Source organism: Dromiciops gliroides, chromosome 2 (assembly GCF_019393635.1).
Source record: "Dromiciops gliroides isolate mDroGli1 chromosome 2, mDroGli1.pri, whole genome shotgun sequence".
Classification (NCBI taxonomy): Eukaryota; Metazoa; Chordata; class Mammalia; order Microbiotheria; family Microbiotheriidae; genus Dromiciops; species Dromiciops gliroides.
The window spans coordinates 238,703,126-238,718,223 of NC_057862.1; the positions used below are offsets into that span (position 1 = coordinate 238,703,126).

Below are 15,098 nucleotides of genomic sequence, written 5' to 3' on the forward strand. Positions count from 1 at the left end.
AAACAGAGTTAAGTGACTTGCCCAGGGTCACACAGCTAAGTGTCTGAGGCAGGATTTGAACTCAGGTCTTCCTGACTCTAGGCCCACTGCTCTATCTACTGTGACACCTAATTGTCCCTGGGTTATCTATATATGTCTGTAAAATGAGGGAGTTGAACTGGATGGTATTTTCAGGGACCTTTTCAGCATTCTATAATCCTGTCATATTATTCAGTAGTCAATCTCAGCCCCTTGTACCTGCTTTCATTATTTAAGTGAAATTTCTTGGTCCAAAGTCATCTCTTAATTGTCAAATCCAATGAGGAGTGATTTTTTTCCCCATTCTTCATCTTCTGCATTCTTTGTGCAACAGTTAACGCTATTAACTCCACCTACCTCCTGAAAATTCTTTCTTTTCTTAAGTGTCACAATACTACTTACATTTCTTTTCCTACTTGTTTGCCCTTTGTTTCTCGATCTAGTTTTGTGGTTTATCATTTTCCTCCTGTTCACTAAAAGTCCTCATCCCTTTGTGACTTTTTCTTTACTCTCTCCTTAGATAATCTCTTCCATTCCCCTGGCTTCAAATGTCACACCAATGGAAATGACTCCCACATCAGTATATCTAATCCCACTCTCTTTCCTGATCTTCCATCTTGGACATCTCATTGTCTGTTGGGCTTTTCCACCTGGAGAAGTCCTGCCAGCCTCTCAAAAACGTGTCCCACCTAAACTGGCTCCTACAGACAGCTTCCCTATTGCTATTGATGGCACCATTACCTTCCCAGTCACCTAGATGGAAATTTAAGCCTCAGTGATGACCTCCTCATCCTCATGGATTTAAAAAGCATTGTGTGTCATGTACTAGGCTAAACATTGTGAACACAAAGGAAAAAGAAAGCATTCTCTACCTTCAAGGACCCAGCAGGGAGGCAGACCACATGTACAGCTGCAAAGCAGATTTAAGTACAAGGTAAACTTAGATGGGAAAGCATTGGCAGCCAGGGGTGGGGCTAGAGGCGAAGGCTGCAAGAGGTGGTGTTGGAGCAGAGTTCTTGAAGGAACTCTTAGAGTTCCTTCAACTCTTAGGAATTCTTAGAGCCAAAGTTGAGAAGGGAGAACATTTCAGGCATGGGCGATGGCTAGTAAAAAGGCATAGAGACTGGAGATAGTCCATCAACATGGCTGAACTGTAGGGTGTGAGGAGGGGAGTAACCCATAAGAGGGGTCACACAGGAAGGAGCCAGATTGTGAAGAGCTTCCAATGCCAAACAAAGGAGCTTACATTTGATCCTGGAAGTTACGGAGCCACTAGAGTTTGTTGGAGAGGGGGGTAGGGATAACTCGACCAGACCTGGGCTTTAGAAAAGTCATTTTTCTAATTGTATGGAGATTGGATCAGTATAGGAAGAAACTTGAAGTGGGGAGACCAATTAAACTACTGTGGATAGCCCAGGCCTGGATTTAGTTGGTGGCTGTCTGCAGAAAAAAAAGGGGCTATATGAGGGAAGTGTTTGGGAAGTAGAAAGAAGATTTCAAATCATATCTTGGATATGTGGAGGCAGTAAGAGTGAGAAATTGAGGATTACACCAAGATTGTGAACCCAGATATTGGGATGAATAATGGTACTGTCTATGGCGAAGGTGTCTTAACACCCAATTTGTGGACTGCATGGGGCATGCACCACACTTTCTGAGTGCAGACAAACCAGATTAAAATGTAACTGGGGTTACTAGCTGTGTGACCCTGGGCAAGTCATTTAACCCCAATTGCCTCACCCCCCCAAAAAATGTAATTGGGAGATATCTAATAAAATAAATAAAAACACAGTAAAACATAGATAATATTACATTTTGAAACTAAGTCAATATGTGGCCCTCAGATATCCTTATAAGAAGTTTTTTTGGCCCCGTTTCAGAGTTTGACGTCACTGTTCTATAGTAATAGGGGAGCTTAGAAGAAGGGTGGGTTTGGGAAAAAGATGATGAGTTCTGTTTTGAACACATTGAATTTGAGATGTTTATGAGACCTCTGCTTTGAAATGCCTGATGTGTATGTGTGTGTATTTGTTCATTTAATTTACATTGTTATTGTAATTGTATATATTATTTTCCCAGTTACTTTGCTTTGCATCGGTTATAAGGGATGATTTTCTGGGTGGGGGAGAGAAATATATTTGGGAATGAAGGTGATGTTAAAACAAGAGATAGCAATAAACATTTAAAATGCTATTTTAAAAAATAGACTAAGAAGTTATAAAATTACACCAAAAATAATATATAGCTGTTTTTAAAAATCACATATTTAAAGGGAAAATGTTCTGATACAACTTTGAGGTATTTCCATAATAACATTACCAAATAAAATAATAATACTGCACATGTAATAGAATATTCTATAGAAAAAGAGAAAATTTTGGTAAATCTCACACATTGTTTTTACTCTTCTGGGTCATGGGGAGGGAATTTCAACCAGGCATCAGTCAAAACAATATTCATTGAGAAGTTTAGAACGTGTTTTTTAAAAGTTCAGTGTTCACAGGAACCTTCTCTCATAGGTGTCACCTAATGGGTTGAATATATGACCCTAGATCTTTTATTTCCAATAAATATATTGAAAATAACACTGTACTGGTAATCTAGAATTTGGATTCTATTGACAGTTTTGCCATAACCTCAGACAAATCTCTTCATTTATGTGCACCTCAGTTTCCTTGTAAAATGAAAATGCTAGCCTAAGTAATCTCTACATGTCCCTTTAGCTCTGAAAACATCGTTATACTTGTCATTGAGGGTACAAAGTCCATGCTTTAGCCATAAAGAGGAGGGAGGAATCACTTTTCGCCATCACAATCAGGAAAGACTTCATGAAAATTGACTATTGAAAGATAGGTGAACATGGGTGAGGAGAGAGGATATATTAATTCCCTAGACTTAATAGTTCATCTCCCATCTCCCACATACTATCTGTTGTTTGTGCCTGACCCTAGCTGCTCCCTGTGCCTAGCAATGCATGTCATCCTCACCTCCACCTCTTGTAAGTCACTAGTTTCCTTTGACTCAGGAGTCAAATCTTTTAGAAACTTTTTCCTTACCCAACTGTTACAAGTTGCCTTGTGTTTACTTTTCTGGGACAATGTGTTAGCTCCTTGGAGGCAATGACTGTTTTGATTTTGTCCATATATGGTGCCTAACATAATTCCTTGCAGCTGGTAGGTGTTTGATAAATGTTTGATGAATTGCATTTAATTTAATCCATAGGTGGTGGAGAGCCATTGAAGGTTTTGAAGCAGATTGAGGGATATGATCCAAATGGTGCTTTGGAAAGATTGATCTAATGTCAGCATATGAGATAGATTAAAGGGGGAGGAGTCTGAAGTCAAGAAGGGTTATTGCAATAGCCTTGGCATTCTGTGACAAGAAATTGAACTAGCTTAGCCTTAGCTTCAGGAAGAAAGGAAGGGTCATCAGCATTTGACAAGAGTGTAAATACTGGAAGAGAGGAAGAAGTACAAAAATCATTTAAGAAATTTTGAATCTAAGTGACTAGAAATACTTAACCAAAGTCTCTGTTTCCATAATCGTTCATTTTCCCATTAACACTCTCCTTCTCTTTACAGTACCTGGGCCACGTAGAAGTCGACGAATCAAGAGGAATGCACATTTGTGAAGATGCTGTAAAGAGACTGAAAGCTGTATGTATATTTATTTGTCAGCGTATTGGTCTATATGCTGTTTGTTTGTCTGAAAATTGTTAACACATATACCTAAAGCCATCCAATGTCAGACTTATTGAGCACTTATTTCCTTTAAGAGAAAATGTGGTTTTGCTATTACAGACCATCTGTGGTAGTCACTGATTTGCACTGCAACCTCTTGATTTGACAGACATTCCAGTGGAAAAATTATTTTCTTCAATCCATGCTGCACTTTTTGGAACCAAAGTAATTCAGGTGGGGCAGCTAGGTGGATAGAACACTGGCCCTGGAGTCAAGAGGACATAAGTTCAAATCCAGCCTCTGTCACTTACTAGTGTGACCCAAGGCAAGTCATTTAACCCCAATTGCCTCCCAAAAGACCCTCCCAAAATCCCAAACTCTCCAAAAAAGGTAATTCAGGAAACAGTTTTTGAGTACCTACTGTTTTATAAGCATGTTAAAGAAGAGATACGTTATTGTCTGAGGACATCATGGCATAGCAGATAGCAGAGATAGAGAGAGAGAGCCTTGCAGTCAGTAAGGTCAGGGGTTTGAGTCCCACTTCTGACTGTGTGACTTTTGGCTGTGTGACCCTAGGCAACATATTTTACCTCCCAGTGTCCCTGGCAGCTCAAAAACGGTAAGTTGGCAAAATCCTTGCTGATACCACTTTGGTAATGGGAGTTTTCTCCCTGGGAGTCTAATATACCAAGGAAATCACAAACGTGCCTGAGAGGTCACCTCATCTTCTGGGAAAAGATCTCCATTTGGGGTCAGAGCATCTGGGTTTAACTCCCCATCTCTGCTGCTTTATGCTTGTATAATGTTAAACAATCCCCTTCCCTTCTCTAGGCTCAGTTTCCTCATCTGTAAAAGGAAAGAATTAGACCACATTTCCTCTGAGAGCCTTCCACTTCGAGATCAGCGACCCTGTTAGTCCTTTCCAGCTTTAAACCCTTTGACCCTGTCGCTCTCCAATGAGAGGGTATATTGTGCAAAAGAAAGCGAAATCCCACCCTTTGTATGTGCACACACACCTATGTGTATGTACACAGATACGTGCTTTTCCTAGGTCTTCTCCAATATAACCCTAAACTCCACTATCTTTTATACACAAAATGGAAGACCCTTTTCCTGGATGGACTGTTCATTGTGCCTGGATTTCATGTCAGGCGTGTATGAGTCTTCCTGTGCTGTTCTGGGTTTGTTTGTTGTTTTTCAAGAGAGAGGAAAAAAGTATTGAGCAACACAAGTTTGAATCGTCTGATGCCTGTCTCCCTCTGGGCGAATGAAATACTCCCTTTCTCCAACATGCTCTTTAACTATTACTGCACAAGCTGGTAGCAATTCTTCTGCATGCCAAATTTAGCCTTAGCCCAAACAGCAGTAAAGACTATTGCTTTGGGTCTGGCAAGGAAATGCTGCCATAAGGATGGCTTCTAATGACTGACTGCTCTTTCTAATATTGCTTCATAATTCAAACTTTTCTTCTCAAGTGCATTCTGGATAATGTCTTGTCTGGATCTTCAAGTATCATTTGGTATAAAATATTGAGGAAGCAACCAGCACAGAGAGGTCAAGGGAAAGGAACCCAGACTGTTGTAATCAGTGGTACAATGTACAGAGGTAGACGTATGGAAAGGAGCCCAGATTGCTGGAGGAAAGGAACACCCTTAACATAATAGATTGTGGGGACTAAAGAACTCTCATGGCATCTCTGCATTGGCTTTTCTGTTTAACTTCTTTCCAGCCTCCCAAAAGGGAATACTTAATCCTTGAATCCTTTTGCTTGATAGAAGCCCTTCTATGTCTGTTTACATAGCAGAGTACTTTAAAATTAACCAATAGACTGACTATATCACAGGGTCATTTTTAGGGACCCATTTTAAAAGTGTGCTAGCAAAATGCTTTGCTATTTGACAAAGTTATACCCCAATACACTTAATTAGTGACATCTAGTGTCTCCTTCATGACAAAGACAAGACTCATTGTTACTTTTGTCTGCTACCAATTTGATAAGGACTAATGATGTGGCTCCTGCTGTGCAAGGTCTGTATTAAGTGAGAAAGCAGATTGGCTCATGACCTCTTAAGAGGTGAACTTAACAAAAAAAACACATTTTATTCATCTTTTAGTTTTTCCAAAGCTGAAAATATCAAGTCCTACTGCTAAGGAGAAAAAAACAAAATAAGAAACCTCTCTCTTTCTCCTGAAGTCACAGGACACAGAATGATCTGTTCTGGGACAGGAGAGTGCAGAGGACCATGAGGGGAGACGGCCAGGAAAACCCCTCCCCCAAATATTGAAAAACAACAACAAAACTGTGATAAATACAAGACAATGCAAGACAAGTAAAAAGGAAGAACAGTGAAAAAAAATAAAATTAACCACTATGAAAAATTTTTTAAGTGTTTATGTTTTTTCCACATTCCATCAATTTTCCACTCATGATAATAGGTCTTATTTCTACTGTGTTTTTTTAGCACATGTAACTGCGTGGTCTATATATGTCCCATTTCCATTTGAATGAACTCATCAATTAAATGTGACCTAAGAATTTCATTCTCTACTCCTGCTTCAACTAGTTTAGAGTAGGAATAAGAACTCACTGTTTTTGATCATTAGTTCTACTGAAAAATTATGGGGAAAATTTTAAATAATAAATAAATGTATTTAAATACATTGAATAGTACAAAAATTACCTGGACATCAAGGCTGTTTCCAAAATTTCATTGCCATTAAAAAAAAAAAAGGTGTATATATAGATTTGGGAAGTCCAGATGGTGCTTGTACTGATTAAAAACTAGAAGTTGATATTCCTAAATCGTGGAATTTCAGTCTAGTGTTTTTATTTAAATTGGAAAAGGGAAAAAGCAATAAAAGCTGCTTTCTAATACACCTTGAGTTCAGTAGCCCTACCTTCTTGTTGTACTAAAACTTACATATCATGCAAGGGGGAACAGGAGGGTGTCACATTTTTCTTCTATTGTCAATACCTCTAAAAATTCAAATGATAATGTTATGGGCCCAGAGCACCCCAGAAGTTCTCTGGGGTACATCAAGGAATCTTCTCCTTGAGAAACTAAACCAGAGGACAGATACACCTAGAGAGATAAGCGGAACCAGTTCGGACTGAGCTAGCTTCAGGACCTCCACCCTTCATCCTGGTCTCCCTTACCCCTGAGGAGATAAGTTTGGGTGTGGCTGCTCCCTTTGTGTCCAGAAGAGAGGGATGGCTTGAGAGATCCGTAGCCACCCCTCACCCAATTCCTCCAGTCACTACCAGTGGGGGATGGTCCTCCCTCACTAAAGGAACTTTCCATAGTCAGATGGTCACCCTCCCCCCCATCAGTCCTCTATAAAAGTACCTGCCAGTCTCCTGCTCGAGGAGATTGGTATCTCAGAGCCAAGCTCTATGCCTTTCTCCCCAAGAGAAGTCCAAGAATTTCTCTTGGTTTCCCTTCCCTTCCCTTCCCTTCCCTTCCCTTCCCTTCCCTTCCCTCCCTTGCCCCTAAATAAATTACCATCTTATTCTAACTGCTTTTGTGTGCAAGAGGGTGTAATTCTTTAAAGAGGGATTCCTAAGAACCCCTACCCCTAACCCAAACTCCCTACCCCATTCTCCCCATGTCAATTTCATGAAGGATGATTTTGAAATTTGTTTAGAGAATACTTGGCAATAATGCTTGAGTAGTTTAATGCACCATCTCAGAGAAACTCAAAGCAAGCTCGCTACTTTTCTAGTCAGAGCTTTACCATGTATATGCAACTCTTGGTAAGAACAAAATTTAGTTTTTGTTAGTGGAAGTGATTATCCTTTGATATTCCTTTGAAGTAGTGTATTTTTTTAATTGTATTTTTTGCTGTAAACTAATGAAAGACTGATGATCTTTCAATATCTTGATTTTTGAAACCTCTTTGTTGGCTGGGGTTTTTTTGGGTGGGAAGGATGGGTAGTAATATTTAAATTTCTTGGTAATTTGTTCTTGACACAAAAAAGCTTAATTATTTGAGGCCATAAGACTAATTTGTAACATGACATTCTAATGAATGTTTATATTCATCAGATATAGTAAAGAAATGATCGGTTTTACCTATTCCAGGGAATATTACAAATCTTCTCAATGCATAATTGATTGAAATATATTCCTTCATTTTTCTGTTAAGAGATGGGTGTCTGTGATGGTAATAACTTCACCAGACATATTTAATCCTTTCAACTTCAGAAAAGCTTGGCTATTTTGGCCTCTTTTTCTGGAAAAATGGGAACACCTTTGTAGGAAGCACACCTGGAATTCACTTCTCTCCTCTTTTCCCCCTCTTTCCCTTCCCTCCCCTTTTTTCCCTCCTCCCTCCCATCTTCCTTTTTTCTCTGTCCCACTTCACTTTTCTTCTTTTCTCCTTTTCTCTCTTTCTTTCAAATGCAAGGTATATGGGGGAGGGAGGATGATCCCTTAGCCCCAATTTAACTACCCTTATACTAGATTAAACCAATCAAATCAAAGGAGCTTCCTATATTCTCTCACCAACATTTTAGGGCCAAGTGTCTATATCTCTGGGATGCTCTGTAATCTCATAAAGTTGATGGGGGGGCTCATCAGATTGATCAGGGATCAATCCCCCTCATAAATAGAATTGATTTATTGGGTAAATATGAGAATTTGCCTAAGTTTAAGTAAAAACATCCCCTACCTCTGACCCCTTTTCTCAAGTTTCCTTTCCCCTAAAGTATCATGTCAAAAGGCCAGCAGAATTTCAGAAATTGAGTCTTCGAAATTCCATTGTACCCAATTCATACTAGTCCATATATGTTTATGATTTTTTTTTCTTCTTTGGAAGCTTTGCTGTCTGCAATTTGTGGTGCCCCTCTACCAAAACATTCATTCAGCAAAAATTATGTGAATTGGCATCTGGCTGGGTTTTTTTTTTCCCCCTGGCTGCTGATTGGGCATAAAATTATCTTATCTTAACTGAGTAATATTATTCCATACTACTTATGAATTTAATAAACAAGACAATTTACATTTTCTAAGAAAATTCAGATCTCCAAACCAGTCTGCTGTAGAAGTTTGGAGATACACAAACTGCTTACCAAGAGCTTGTGTTGACAAATGCTATGTCTTTCCTCATAAATGATAAAGCTTCCATTTAGACTTTGCTATAAATACAGGCAATGTTGGAAAATAAGCCTATAGAATGAGGTTTATGTTAAAGTAATAACACAAGTGTTTGAAACTTATTTATTAGATTTTAAAATTGTAAAGAAATATGTAGTGGTGATGCACCAAAAATCTGATAGAAAAAATTAATTTCACAAAGTCCAATGATCTTGGAATTACGTGATTCTTGAACTAAAAAGGAATTTTAGCATTGTGATGCTGATTGAATTCTGAAAGAAATTTTAAAAGCAAGAAGAAATCTCCTTTTCTCATTCTTGCCCCACCCCTGGTCTCAGCTAATCCCTTCTACTTTTAAAGTTATTTTAATATAATTTAGGAAATATCTATACACAGACATAAATTATACAACTGCTATTAATTTGCAACATCTTTAATACATAACTAATCTCCACTGTATTCAAGATGCAAATAAGATGGTTAGCAACAATTCTAAGTTAGCCCTAACAATGCTAACTTCCCTCAGTATAAGTCTACTTATCATTCCATTTATAATGTGTGCTACACACACAGACACACACACATATTTATATTGCCATTTTGCCTAACATGTTTTTGTGGAACCATTAGGTCTCTCTGCTTAGAACTGGTGATATTCTCAAGTTGGAAGTAACTAGAAGTAGAATGGGATCTTCTTTGAGAATCAAAAAATTCAATTAATAATCCATTTATTATAACTGACTTTAAAATACCCATCCAAATAGGTATATCACCAACTTTGGAAAAGTCTTTTTTCTTATATATCACATTTGTATTATGCCATCTTTTCAACTTATATATACTAATCAAGATTTCCTTGGTAAATAGTTGGCAGTGGATTGATGACAGAAATGTCTGTTGTCCATCCAGTGTTCTCATGATGTTTCTCAGAATTCATTTAATTGGAATGAAAGGTTGAAGTTTTCTAAGCTATCTCTTAAAAGAGAAACCAGAGCTTTATGTATCTCTTGACTCTGATTTAAAACATGGTTTTTGTTTTGGTGGGTTTTTTTAAGTCTTCTTTCCATTGTTTATGTGTTGCTCCCTCTCAGTTTTGGTTTCTGATTAGCTTCATTGTACTACTAGTTTCTAATATGTTTGGTTTTTTTAAAAATTTCACTATTTGATATATTTGTTTTAATATATGTTCTTGTTTTAGCAGGTAAAAGAATCATAATTTAATTGTTATTAAATGAGCATTAGAAGTATTCACTAAACTATTAACTTGTAATATTTTAAAATTTCATTTTGCATGTCAGCTCTTCCATTAACATTTGGGATCTTTATTAAAGAAAGAAAAATATATTCTTCATGTCTAACAAGCGCTTTGCTGAAAACCAAATTAATTAACTGACAATTTCCCTCCACTCTTTCCCTTCCACAAGAATGAGGTAGCCACTGATGAATCTCCTAGCTTTTGCTGCAACTTTGAAGGCTGGTGGTTACTTACAATTTAACAAAATCATTGTCACTGAATTTAGCAGCAGAGATGGGCCCTTTCCCATTTGCTACATGAATTTCATTTTGATTACTTCAATTTAACAAACATTAAGCATCTGCTGTGTGAAAGGCTCTGGAGAGACAAAGAAAAAAAGTAAATAACCTCTCTCTTCAAGGAATTTACATTCATTCCATGTGTTTTTAGGTTTTTTTCTAAGAAACCTTTCCAATGTTTTATTACACTGTATGGATTTACATACCTTAAAATTTCCTGTATTCTAAGTGTCTGTTTCTAGAACAGGAGTTCTTAGCCTTTTTTTGTGTCATAGACCTTTGGGGCAGTCTCAGATCCCTTTTCAGAATAATATTTTTAAATGTATAAAATAGAATATATAGAATTACAAAGGAAACAATTACATTGAAATATAGTTATCAGAATATTTTTTAAAAAACAAGTTCACAGACTCCATGTTAAGAACCCCTGTTTTATAAGTAGATACAGTACTCAACATAAATAAATGTAAAAACTTTGAGGTATGTAATGTAACAAAACCCAGGAAGCTGAAAACTGAAGCTCTAGTCCCAAACTCTTCAGGTCTTTGATTTGACAGATTGGTGGTATTACACTAAGTGGACTTAAATCTTGACTTAAACTTAATTACACGTTTTTTTTCTTTATCAAAGATTAATTTTTAATGGATTACAGCATATCTATTTTGTTTCATAAGTACTTAGTAAATCATAATTTCAACCTTTATAACAGTTGTCAGTTTTCATAATTATAATTATTTACAAATTAGAATTTGTAGAAATTACAAAAATTCTTTAAAATTTGTACTTGGATTGTAGATACCAAGCTCTCTTTTGTCCAAGCCTTTCCAGAAAATACACATAGCTTCATTAAGGACAAGGGGAGAATTCCTTTGTTCCCTAAATCTAGATTAAAGTTCACTGACTTGGTTGGTTCCCAGATTAATCTGTTGTCTTGACATCACTTGTACCAAATGCAGTGGCTTGATGCTGTCTGCAGGTGATTGAGGCAGAGCTTATCTGTGCTTTTCTCATATACACTCGTATTTGCTGTCTATATTTAAAAGAAGCAGATCTTGGGGCAGCTAGGTGGCACAGTGGATAAAGCACCGGCCCTGGATTCAGGAGGACCTGAGTTCAAATCTGGCCTCAGACACTTAACACTACTAGCTGTGTGACCCTGGGCAAGTCACTTAACCCGAATTGCCCCACAAAAAATCAAAACCAAGCCAAAAACAAACAAACAAATAAAAGAAGCAGATCTTGATTGACAAGCAAATGGAATTCCATGGACTACCAAGTATAAAGACCTTTGGAACTGGGCTATTGCCACTTTGTTAATGTGGCACACAAACTTTTTCTTATCTAGTATGGAAAGCACCATCAGCTTACAATTTGGAAAAAACAATAATATGAAGTAAGGACTTAGCCTTCATATACATTAATTTTTTTTTAAATCCTTAAGGGTTTTTTTTTTTGGTTGGGGGGGGTATAATTGTGGTTCTTCCTCCCTAGAGATGGTCTTGCCAGTTGATATCTTCCATAGCAGTGCTTAGCCAATTGTAAAGGGAAGGTTTGGGGGACCATCCTTCTCATATAAAACCCTATAGTTGTTCAGAAGTTTAAAATGTAAATTTCATCAGAGCAACGAGCCCTAATACATCTCTGCTGCCAAATTTAGATGATTTCTATATTAAGAGAAATAAATGGGATTATAGAAGAAAATGCCAACTAACCTCTCTGCATGGGTGCGGATCTGAAGTTATATTTTCTTGTCATCTTTTTCACCAACTCTGGGGCTGTATGATGCTTTTTTCTTTGTTTCATGGGCCTTTCCTCTTTCCCTGTCACTCCCTGTATGGATAACTCTAAAACTCTTCCTCCCTCCCCTCCCCTCTTTGTCCTTCCCCAACTTTTATATGTACTTGTGGGTTTGAAACCCCTGGGACATTTGTAGCCTCGTACAATAATAGCGCTCGAGCTTGTCCCTCCTGTTCCTCCAGGAAAGGAAGTTCTTCAAAGGCTTCTTTGGAAAAGTAAGTTTAATTGCCCTCTTTGTGCTTGGTTTTGTATAAGGAGTTACACCCCTGGTTTAGCACTGTGTCTCTGTATATGTTCATATATATCAGTTTTTACCAAATGGTAACTTTGGGTGTTGGGCATTTTATTACCTATTAATCCAAGGATTGACTTGGACAGTGTGTGTGGACTAAAAAGTAGGCCTCAATGACTATGTTTATTATCTGAATGCCTGTTGATGTCTGGGGTAATCAAACATTCCCAATAGAGCCTAGTAAATGATTTTAAATTATGATCATTCACCTCAAGACTAATCGTTAAAGCTATCTTGATGGGAGTCTTGAACTAGAACTAGAACGATCCCCAGCTCTAAATTATTCCAGCTCTAAATTTATGATCCTCTGTTCCCTGCCCAGATTATAATTTATAAGCTCACAAAGTTAGGATTTCTGTGCAATGTTGAATATTGGAAAAGAAGCAGAGAAGAAACCTCACATTCAAGTGAAAATGAGCTCTTTCCCAGATTTTGTCATCCTAAATGCAAAACTACTTCCTTTAACCACATTCAGCCAAAATTAAAATAAAGCATAGAATTCTGGGGGTTCAGAAGCATTCTCTCCAGGAAACCTGCTGAGCTTTGTCACCCAAGAAAAAGAAGTGTTGAATTGTGGCTCATCATGATGCCTGTCATTGATATGATGTCCTTAATGAGGACCTCGCCAAAGCTGTAACTGTAATGCTCATTCTTCCTCGTGAGGACTGAGAATACGTAATCAAGTCAACAGATTTATTGGTAAAGAATATTCCATAGCATATTTCTGCCCCTTTATTTACAAGACTTTCATTATTTACTTTTGGCCAGAGAAAGGCTGAGTAGATCATAACACATTACAGAAAAAAAGTGGTCACTTGATATTAATATAAATTTCTGGAATCATTTTAATATGTTCACATGAACTACTCCAGCTATATAGTAATGCTTTTGGGGAAAAAAACATTAAGTTGAGATCCCTTTTCCCAATTAAGAAGACATCTTAATCATCACTTTATTTTAAAATGTTTTTGGCCTGGGGCAGCTAGGGTGGCGCAGTGGATAGAGCACCAGCCTGGATTCAGGAGGACCTGAGTTCAAATCCGGCCTCAGACACTTAACAATTACTAGCTGTGTGACCCTAGGCAAGTCACTTAACCCCAGTTGCCTCACCAAAAAAAAAAAATTTTTTTGACTTAGTTGAGATCACTTTAACACTGGCTTAATCTAAATTGATTTTAAGAAATTTGACTTGGGTGGTTAAAATTCAGTTTTTGCTGGCATTTTGAAATGAAAGGTCAAATATTTTGCCTTTGTATGTCATAGGAAATTTTTAGCAAGTAACTTGGGTATCAGCCATATTAACTATTCCTTAGTTCATGAGAAGCATGAATGAGGCAGCTGGGTGGATAGTGGGTAGAGTGTGAAGCCTGGTGTCATCTTCCTGGATTCAAATCTGGCCTCAAACACCTAGTAACTGGTAACCCTGTTTGCCTCAGTTTCCTCATCTGTAAAATGAGCTGACAAAGGAAATAGGCAAATCATTCAGTATCTTTGCCAAGAAAGCCCCAAATGGGGTCATGAAGAGTTGGGCACAACTGAAAAACAACCATAACAACAATAAGGTTCATAACATCTGTGTTTGGAAGGGAACTGATAGGTTTGACAGCTTTTTATAATTCTTTAATTTCTTTTTTTTCAGCAAATGTTTTATGCAGTGCCAAGATGATAGACGGTAGGATATAAAGTAAAAACAAAAACCCCAAACTCAGCCCTCAAGGCCCTCACATTCTACTGGGAGATAAATACATAGCCACTAGTAAATACAAAATGGTTAGAGAAAGCTTTTCAAGCTGTTCAAGAGTCTTTGCAAAATACAGTTCCTAAAAGCAGGATCACATTGCCACAGTACACATACAATTTCCCACTTCTGATTTGTTAGACTTGGCTTAAAATAAATTTGGATGGCATAGTTAAGAATAGGAATTACATTTACATTGACATTTCAGTCACTTAACCAACAAACATTTATTAAATCCTTACTGTATGTCAAGTACCATGCCCAGCATTGGGAATACAAAGAAAAACATACATTGTCATGGAGGAGAAAATATGTAACATATAATTAGGCACATAGAAATATATGCAGATAAAGCAGAAGGCAATCTGAAAGGAGAAGACATTAGCAGCAGGGGCGGGGGGCTGAAAAGGTCTCCTATAGAAGGTGGACTTTGAATTGGATCCTGAAGATTAGAAATTCCAAGAGGCCAAAGTCAGAGCATTCCAGGCATGGAGATGGCATGTCCTGTGTGAAGAACTGCAAGGACCCCATTGGTGCTGGATCATAGAGTATATTGAAGACTGTGTAAGAAGACTAGAAAGATAGGAAGAGCTTTAAATGCCAGCGGGGTTTTATATTTGATCCTAGAGGAGCAAATAAAACCAAGTATGTGAGTGTTTCTTTATATTCCACAAATCACTTTACAAATATAAGCTTTCATTATTATTATTCTCTTTATTTATAACTGGAAACATAATTTGACCCACAGTATAAGCAGGTAGGTGGTACATTAGAGTACTGGGCTTGAAATCAGGAAGGCTGGTCTTCCTGAGTGCAAATCTGGCCTCAAATACTTGCTAGCTGTGTGACCTTGGGCAAGTCACTTAATCCCCGTTTGCTTCAGTTCCTCATCTGTAAAGTGAGCATCAAAGTATTTTATTGCAGGTTTTTATTGCATTGTACTA

At 37.6% G+C, this 15,098-nt stretch overlaps 1 protein-coding gene across 2 annotated transcripts in view; it reads left to right on the top strand.

The window, feature by feature from the left end:
- NUMB (NUMB endocytic adaptor protein) overlaps nucleotides 1–15,098 on the top strand; it is a 179,518-nt gene that overhangs the window by 137,718 nt on the left and 26,702 nt on the right. Inside the window, exons 4-5 of one of the 2 annotated variants that reach the window (XM_043982760.1) lie at nucleotides 3,600–3,674; nucleotides 12,307–12,339. In XM_043982760.1, coding sequence (XP_043838695.1) covers nucleotides 3,600–3,674; nucleotides 12,307–12,339 — 108 coding nt within the window. The remainder of the gene's footprint in view (nucleotides 1–3,599; nucleotides 3,675–12,306; nucleotides 12,340–15,098) is intronic. The other variant, XM_043982761.1, reaches the window with a different exon arrangement.